The 9353-nt window shown below is 46.3% G+C and overlaps 1 protein-coding gene and 1 long non-coding RNA gene across 7 annotated transcripts; both read right to left on the reverse strand.

The window, feature by feature from the left end:
• Positions 1-859: 859 nt before the first annotated feature.
• Positions 860-4389, reverse strand: LOC119356220 (cinnamyl alcohol dehydrogenase 7-like). Its single transcript, XM_037623147.1, has 4 exons — positions 4142-4389; positions 2155-2268; positions 1392-2062; positions 860-1270 (listed from the first exon to the last, which is right to left on the reverse strand). Exons 1-4 carry the CDS (start codon positions 4261-4263, stop codon positions 1068-1070), a joined length of 1110 nt encoding a protein of 369 aa, XP_037479044.1. The 5' UTR covers positions 4264-4389; the 3' UTR covers positions 860-1067.
• A 241-nt stretch (positions 4390-4630) lies between these two features.
• LOC119356221 lies at positions 4631-8858 on the reverse strand. 6 transcript variants are annotated; one of them, XR_005171866.1, is made up of 6 exons: positions 8310-8858; positions 7863-8184; positions 7231-7336; positions 6965-7013; positions 5088-5179; positions 4631-4974 (listed from the first exon to the last, which is right to left on the reverse strand). It is a non-coding gene; the product is annotated as an uncharacterized LOC119356221 (long non-coding RNA). The 6 variants fall into 6 exon arrangements; XR_005171869.1 differs by having other exon boundaries at positions 5382-7013; XR_005171870.1 differs by having other exon boundaries at positions 4631-5179; positions 7946-8184.
• Positions 8859-9353: the final 495 nt, after the last annotated feature.

Genomic DNA, 9353 nt, shown 5'->3' on the forward strand with positions numbered 1-9353 from the left:
AGCTGAGTCTTCGTCAACGATAATTGCCCTCTTAATTTTCAAGCTTCTAGGCTATACTGTAGTAGGTCAAAAAAATATACTGTAATCGGTCAAAAACAGTCTATGTGTGTCCGTGTGAAATGTTACTTTTTCTCTCTCTCATTGTAATGTTACTCTTTATATTGTTACTCTCCCTCTCTGTAATGACCACCGATATGACTTATATTTAAAGCATGTGACCCCTTGATTTGCATCATGAATCCCTTTTTTTAACAATATATGTGGGTCAGTGTGATGAATTTAAAGGCATATATTAGACACGATAGATGATGAGCCGCCAAAATACGTATGTTCCGTTGCAACACATGAGCAATTAACTAGTACTTTCAAAGATCTGACAGAAACACCAGCTTCTTGTGTGAACGCCAAGCAACTGTACCCACAAACTTCAGTGGTTACCACTAACTTGACATGAACACGAACTTCAGAGTTACCGCTAACTTCAGACTTGACGGTAAAGATCAAAATTCCAGACTTACAGTTAAAAATTTCAGACTTGCAGAGCACTTGGGAATGAGGCCGATAAGCATGAGGAGGATTTGGAGGAGGAGCCGACATCGTCGGGGTCGACTTCCGCAGCAGCCGTCGTGGGTTTGGTCAGAGAAAGTTGGAGGGTTTTTTTCTGTAAGAATGCTGTCGCGACATTCTTTTTCGGACGGAGGGAGTATATATGTATGGTTCCTGTTGCAAAGAGCATGATATCGCACTTAATTTGTGGCGTATAGTTAAGGAATTTTATCGTATTTATATGAAGGAAAGATGTTGCATATTGCATTGTTTGTTATCTCCCTTTCTCTCACTCTCAGAAAATCCATATTCATGTCACACTCCGCAAACATACTACGTATATACTGCATTGAGCAGAAGCAGGGTTCAGTACAGCACTACATTAAGCCAGATTGAGCAGAATCATATACGGACTTCTGCATTTATTGGCATGAGTAGCGATCGGGTGTTTTTGTTGCTGGATTTGGCCACTGATCTCGCCGGCAGATCACGCTACAGAGCAGAGCCGGCGAGCTCCCTAGTCAATCCGCCTTGAGGGTGTTGCCGACGTCGATGACGAAGCGGTACCTGACGTCGCCCTTGGCCAGGCGCTCCATGGCCGCGTTCACCTCCCCGGCGCCGATCACCTCGACGTCCGCCGCCACGCCATGCTCGGCGGCGAAGTCTAGCATCTCCTGCGTCTCGCTGATGCTCGCCATGCAGCTCCCGGCAAGAGTCTTGCCGCCTGTTCGGTCGCAGTAAAAGATCAAACCGGGAAGCTCGCAAGGCAAGATTTTTCTGAATGAAGGAAGATCATAAGATTTTTCTGGGTGATGAAGGAAGATCACAATCGAAGCTGAACTTACCGCCGATGAGAGCGAATGCGGAGACTTGCAGGGGCTTATCGGGGATGCCGAGCAGGATCATCTTGCCGTGGGGTTTGAGGAGCGCCAGGTACGGGTGCAGGGACGCGGCGGCGGACGCCGTGTTGACGATGCCGTGCATGGTGCCCGCGGCGGCCTTCATCTCCGCCGCGTCGGTGCTGAGGACGAACGCGTCCGCGCCCAGCCGCTCCAGCGCCTCCTCCCGCTTCCCGGGCGACGTGCTGATCACCGTCACCTTCGCCGCCCCGAACGCCCTGGCGAACTTGACGGCGACGTGCCCGAGCCCGCCGAGGCCGATCACGCCCACGTGGCTGCCGGGCGCGCCCAGCCCGTGGCGCCGCATGGGGGCGTACACGGTGGCGCCCGCGCAGAGCAGCGGCGCGGCGACGTCGAGCGGCAGGGCGTCGGGGAAGCGGACGACGAAGCGCGCGTCGGCGACGACCAGGTCGGAGTAGCCGCCGCGGGTGACGGCGCCGTCCCTGTCGCGGGAGTTGTAGGTGAGGACGACCCTGGCGCAGTAGTTCTCGGCGCCCTCCTCGCAGCTCTCGCAGGCCCGGCAGGTGTTCACCATGCAGCCCACGCCCACCCTGTCGCCGGCCGCGAACCCCGCCACGTTCTTGCCGACCTCCGTCACCACCCCGGCGATCTCGTGCCTGCAACCATATAATCGGTGATTATAACAAGTTGTGGCACGGTGATCAGCCTGGCGATCTCGTGGCTCCTGTGAGTGATGTGTGAAGTTTACCCGGGGACGACGGGGTAGATGGCGTTCCTCCAGTCGTTCTTGATGGTGTGCAGGTCGGAGTGGCAGATGCCGCAGTAGAGCACCTTTATGGCCACGTCGTCGTCACCAGTGCTCCTGCAGAATTAACGGCGATATTAGATTCTCACGAACCAGTCCAGACGATTCTACTGCATCGGAAGGGATCGTGTCAGAAACACAACCATCTCCTCTGCCATGCACTCTCACCCATGAGCACGTCTCAGAACTGCAATTTGCTGACGCGGGGTACATATTCAGAGCTCACAATGACAATGGAGACTACTAACCTTAATCATTCGAGATTTGCATCTGAAAATTCAACTAGTTACTGATAACACCAACTCTTTAAACTACTTCCTACGTGTCCCAGATTACTTTTCACTCAAATGGATATATCTACCACTAATTTGAGCGACAAGTCATTCGGGGCAGATGGAGTGTTTATTTGTCCGATCTCTTGCATTACTAGTAGGAGATTAACCGCGTGTCGGCGTGTGCCCTTCTACATATATGTCTTGCGACCTTTCGTATGTCTTGCCTCCTACGAAGGGTTTGCACTGCTGTTGTAGCTGACAGAGGACACATGCATGGTCAAGCGAACATCAACAAGGTGAGCTGGCCTACTCGCAAAAAAAAAGAGAACATGTTGAGCTGGCCGGCACAATAAACGAGAAAAAAACTGTAACAAATCCTCTCTGCGGGCTGAATCTGGTCTCGGGGACAGTGGGACATCTTCATCCATCTCCCATAAACTCAGCCATGTGCGGGTGCAGCAGGCAGGAGCGGGGCGATGAACAACTTGACGATCCACCAAGCGTACATATACGTAGCAACGCAATTGAATTGCCTTGAATTAATGCATAGTAACTGCCAGCCAGCTAGAGAAGAAGGAGGCCCAGGCCGAAACGAGTATACGTAGCGGATGGCAGGACATGTTGTGGACTGAGGTATGCAGCAGCCAGAAAGATCAGGTTGGTGGCGGGCACCATAAGTTCTTTGCAGGGGCAGCGATAAAATTCACCTTCACTCCAAGAACTTTCAAGGAAAGAATGAAGGTTCGGTACCTGCAGCTGCAGTTGAATTGAGGTCTGACCCGATCTGGTATGATGTGTGTGTGGATGATGCAGAGAGCAGTGAATGGGTAAAGGTTTAGCATCGGCAGCTCTACCTGCATGTTACTCTTACTTAATTGCCTATCACCAACTCAGAACTGAAGTCGCCAGAATTTCATAGTTGATATTGTGAGTTGCAACCTGGCTACAATGATTTTACTTTGGGTATGGCTAGATCTCAATCAACTGATACTTAACGAAGTCTTAGTCAAGTGAGAGAACATAAAAAGGAAGAACGAAAAAAAACTAAAAGAAAATTTTACACGGATCTCTACGTAGGATCTAACGAGTATAGCATCGACTAAGACTTCGTCAAATCTCGATCGTCCGAGATTTAGCAACTCCGTTTTACTTTACTGATTCTTCAGAAATCACTGTCGATCGCTTGGAACAAGAGGGTTCGAGAGGCTGAGCAAGAAGTAGTAAGTATATTTTCCTTGTAGAACAGTATAATACTAAAAGAAGGCTCGACCGTTACTTGAGTAGTACCACTTGCGGGAAAATATGGCGTAAATAATATTGTCCCTTCTCCGACTCCGCATGGGGCGAAGTGACAGGTCGTAGTTTACTTGAGATACGAAATTAAGATCAGCTACGCGCGTACACTGACCACGGAACCAAATTCAGAGTCTCAAGCTTGCACTTAATTGGTGTGCTTGATCTGAACCGCAAACTAGCACGACGCGCACAGGCCTATACTGAGTCTGTTCCCACAGCCACAGCTGAGCTAGCGCAGGCGTAGAAATTACAAACCGGAACGATTCCCCGCAATGGCGACTGCCGGTGTGTCTCCGACAAGAGACGGACAGGGGATGGGGATGGGCTAGCTAGATAGGGGAGCGTGCGTGCGTGCGTACCTTCGGGGGATGCGGATGGGCGAGAGGTGGCCGGATGCGTCGTGTGCCGCGAGCCCCACCGCCTTCCTCGGGTGCTGCTGCTGCTCCGCCGCCGTCGTCGTCGTCGTTGCCGTAGGCGCCATTGCGGATGGGCGACGGTGGCCGGAGAAAGGGAGAAGCGACTCGTCTTGGGTGGCTTTTGCGAGATACTACTGGTTGAATGACGGTGCGCCTCCGCGCTGCCTGGTTTTATAGCGACGCGAGCGCACGCCGGGGGCAGCTGGAGGCGACAGAGCGAGCCGAGCAGGCGTGGCGTTCACATTGTCCTGCACAGCTGGACTAAACACGAAAGCATTGTGCGAACGGTCGAACCGATTGTGTCATGCCCGCTCGATCAAGTTTTTACTGCAGTATTAGCTGAGTGCCCGTGCGTTGCCACGGAATAAAAAAATGTATATGGACACAATGAAATATTCTACTTCAGAAATATGCATTGAGCATGCATGGCAATATGTGATTTCATTTCCGAAGATTTACTTTCGCTCTAGCATTTTGTTTTGTTGGACTGAATAGCACATAAAGAAAGGCTGGCTACAGGGTGCAAGTGCAAAACACTTAAAACTCTAGGCACCTAATGCGAAGAACAATTAAAAAATTGGGTTTTCTGGGTAATTGAATAGATCTAATGAAGATCAACTATGTTCCTCGTCTCAGAAATTTATAACTGTAGTTGTATTAAGTAAATTTTGCAGTGAACCATGTTTGCTCCATTGTTTTACTGTAGTCTTGAGACCAAAACCAGGAGTCAGATGCTGGATTTCCGAACACCATCTGCTTCATCGCACATTAAGCATCTGAAACAACATAACTTCCAATTCACCAATTTAAGAGACAGAACAAAAAAAAGGACAAATGAGAGGAATAAAAATTTCATGCCACAAATGTAAGGAAATATGGAGTGTAATACATTACAATTGGTACATCCTACATGGTCAGCCGATTATAACTCATATTAGATTGATGTATTGCATGGTTCACTTCCGGCCTTTGATGCAATATCTGCAAAGCAAAAAGAATTGAATGAATGAACAAACTGGATGACCTTGTTGCCCCCTTGAGACTGACAGAGAAAGATTTTGTAGCTACACATAACTTCACCGCCATAGGTAATCATTTACAATTGCCAATTTGCTATGCTGGTATAGAAGACTAAATCACAGGCAATGGATTTTGTGATTTCAGGTCATAGAAAGAGAACTACCTTATGGAAGGGGCTGAAGTGGTGAATTCAAATTTTATGACATGGCACTGAAATTACAATTGAACGGTCATTGTAAATGATACATCTGTCAACATTTTGTGTGACTGGAACAATGACTCCTCAAAACTGATAACAGGGACATATCTCTGAGATTAAATAAGTCACTTGCTTTCTTTCTGGCAGGAAAAACTGAAAAAGAAAGGCATGTCAGACACTCAGACATACGAACCTGCTTTTCGACAATGCTTCGAGGAATTTTATACATATTTCTTTCATACAAAAAAGTGTGTCTTGTGGCAAACAAATTTTTACAATCAAATTTTCATATGAAGTATCAAGACGCTCAATTTGAGATGAACCATAGAAATAACTTGGCAACCATACGCTAACCATTATTAAGAGCTTCCATGTCACACAGATGTGCCTTATTCTTAAATTATATACTCTTCCCTCAAAAGGTAAACTAATATACTCTCTTACATATCTTCTCCCAGGCAAGCTAGTATTCTTGGCTCCTGCCTTGTGTCAAAAATTTAAATTATGAGCAATTACAATTTCATATCACAGTCAATATATGCAGTTTGGAGTGTGGGACAATGGCTTGGAGCGTGAGAGCACACCAAAGCATTAAATGTAGCAATGTGGCGCTTGCTCCCTGTACACATGATGTATCTAAAGGACACAAGAGATGTATATGACTCAAGGAACTGCATGACAAAAACTGAAGTTGCTGGATCTCTCTCACAACACTACACAAGTATTTGGACATGAAAGAACAAGCGCGCCTACACACACACGCGAGCACGCAAACAAATGATTTCCATTGCGTGAAAATCTTGCAACCTTTTCTGGTTTTTTCCTCTTATTTATATGGTCAACTACTGTCGTTTAAAATACTACTGAAAAAGAGAGAATAGCTAGTGGGTAGGTATATCGGATGAACCATCCCATGTCCACCTGAACCCAGCCACTGCGACGCTGCTTGCACTGGATTCGTGGCATCCCACGAAGCACATGCATCGGTAAGATCTAACTAACCGAGAATTACACTAAGACATGGACATGCACACATTACTTGGTTGTTATTGGTAGAAAAATAAAATTAATAATGCTAGGGACCAAGCAAAACGGGATTACATGCACATAAAAAACTGCCCGGACTTGAACTGCGAAGGAAATCACTCCGGCTACACCCGGATGAGCTGAAGTGCACATGGTGGCGTCCACCATGACCACCACCACATTGGAGGCATTGCCGGCATAGCCGAGTCTCCCACAACTAATATCAATGTGTATGCTAATATTTTTGGGTATAAGTTGTATCTGGGAAGGCATACATAACCAGAACTAAATAGGATCGATGCACCATTGCCAACACTGGTCAACTGATTATTTAGTGATACACTGGGAGGCAACAGGAAGCAAGTACCCAAAACACTGATTATTTAGTGATACACTGAGAGGCAACAAGAAGCAAGTACTAAAAACTGTAAGTGTAGAACCTACAAGAAAGTAAACCAATCCAGACTTACATATCTGGTCACATTAGCCGCCATATGAACAGAAAATCAAATGAAACTTACCTGCTTCCTCCTCTTGGTTCCAATTATCATCATCATCAAACTCGATATTCTGCAGAGTGCGGCCATGTGAGCCATATTTGCAATATGAAAGACAAAGAAATGATACATCACTGCTGGTCTATGATTTTATAATGGGTACCCTTTCATATTTTTCCATGTGAAGGAACACACATAGATCATACTGTTTCACCAAAATCATGAGCCTATTAAAACACTTATTTCTACCACAAAGAATACCTCAGTGCATAAAGATTCGAAGTACTAACCTATTTATAATTGTCATCCCAACTTTCTTCCTCTTCCACTCCCCGTTTTCCTTATATCACCGTCCTTTTCGATCTTGTCCTCTCCATACTATTAATAAGCCAATCTCTGTCAGCACAGTGGCATAAGCATAATCTCACTATTTCTGTAATGTGTAATGTCAAACAGAGTATAAGACTATAAACCAGTAAATATTGTATCTACAATAGGATGATGTTTTCCAGATTGATTCCAACAACTCAAAAATAAACTAAAAGGTAATGATGTATTTCCTTGAGCTTGCCTTCAAGTTTCTCAAATAGCTCAAATGACTGGCAAATAAATATGGCAAGATCCATGTAAAGGGTCAATGTATGTACACCTTAATAATATATAGCCTAGAAGTGTTCGTTTAAGTTTCACTGATGCCATAGACATGCCAATAGGATGGTGTAAACAAAATAGTTTCCTCAAAAAAGAAAAACGTCCCAGAAGAAGCTACAGTGATTCTAGCAAACCTGCCACTCTATCTCACCAAACTGTTTTCTTAATTGGTCGACCTCATCTTGAACTTGAAGAGTAAAAACAATATTAACTATCTATTGTGCTAAAAACACATAGAAAATAACAGAAATAGTATTTACTTCAAGACTACCATGTTGTAGTTCTGTAGGAAAATTTGCAGGAATCAGTCTGAGGATTGATGCAAGAGCTTCACATTTGCCTTTTATTTCACACCTCGGTATCTCTGTCATCACTCTGCAGTTTTCATGACAGCGGCTTCGTTGTCCCATTCATGCAGTTGCATACATCCACGAAGGAGGGAAATATCACAGTTGTAGAAAGAAAACGTGCGTCAGCATCACAAGTCAAAACTAAAAGACAGATAATAGGATCATGAAAGACAATGTGCGTCAGCATCACAGGACCAAACCAAAAGGATGGGTGGATATGGTGGTAGTTCCATCCACATAAACCTGCACAAGAAGTGAAAGCAAAGGTTGAATGCCTTGAGAACACAAACAGACATGCAAGATCACCACACTTCAAGATAAGATTAATTCAGGAATGAAACCATAGGCATGGCGCACACAGACATAACCTTTTAGATGAGAAATTGAGGATCCTGAGGAGGGAGGGGGGACAAGTGTGTGGCGGGGCTCTGCCACCTCTCGATGTTCGACAGGCGCCACCAGATCACATTCCCCACGGTCATCGGTCCCCAGCACGCCAGGGGAGGGCAGGGCATCCCCTGGAGATAGATGAGAGGAGTGTGTCGCCGCCTCCAGGGGAGGGCAGGACAGGGGAGGGAAAGAGTAACCGACCCTATCAAGACGGGCAAGGCCTCCGATGAAGGTGAGGGTGAGGGCTGGGTCAGGGACACCTCGACCTCGTTGACGCGGCTGAAGCCATCGTTTACCCGTGGGCGGCGCTTGAGCGCTAGGAAGGCGTGAGCACCTGCGCTAGTGCGGTGAGCAAAGGGGAGGATGAGTCAGGCCACGGCCTTGGGGGGAGGCGGGCGAATGGTGGAGGAGACCTGAGGTGATCACCGATCTGGATGGCAGTAGGGGATTTTTCTCGCGAGAGATGGGATGGGAGGAGCGATGGGTTTGGTGACGAGAGTTCGCGGCAGGGAACGTGTGTGCCTGGTTGTGGCCTCGTGGGTGCTTTTTCTACGGAGGTTGTTTTTCATTTTCTTTTTATCGTAGTGAAAGGCTGGTTGGTTCTCAACGTGGATTGTGTGGGATCTATCGAGAGGAGGAGGGAAGGAGGAGGTCGAACCATCACGACGTTCGATCCCCTTTAATAGTAGAGATATATACGTGACAGCACAGTGTGATGACAGATGATGATATATATATATAAAGATGTAATCATGTACTCCCTCCGTCCTATAGTGCATTGGTATCAAAAAAAAGTCTTACATTATGAGACGAGTACTTAATAAGTACTCCCTTCGTCCCATAATATAAGAACGTTTTTGATATTAATGCAGTGTTAAAAACGTTCTTATATTTTGGGACCGAGGAAGTAATTGTTATGAGTCACAAACACCATCGCTTGGATATTTTCCTTTTCCAACTCTTGATCCGCGGCATATGACAACAATTGAGTACTCAAACGGTATCACCCTATCAAGAACCTC

This window comes from Triticum dicoccoides, chromosome 2A, assembly GCF_002162155.2.
Source record: "Triticum dicoccoides isolate Atlit2015 ecotype Zavitan chromosome 2A, WEW_v2.0, whole genome shotgun sequence".
NCBI lineage: Eukaryota > Viridiplantae > Streptophyta > Magnoliopsida > Poales > Poaceae > Triticum > Triticum dicoccoides.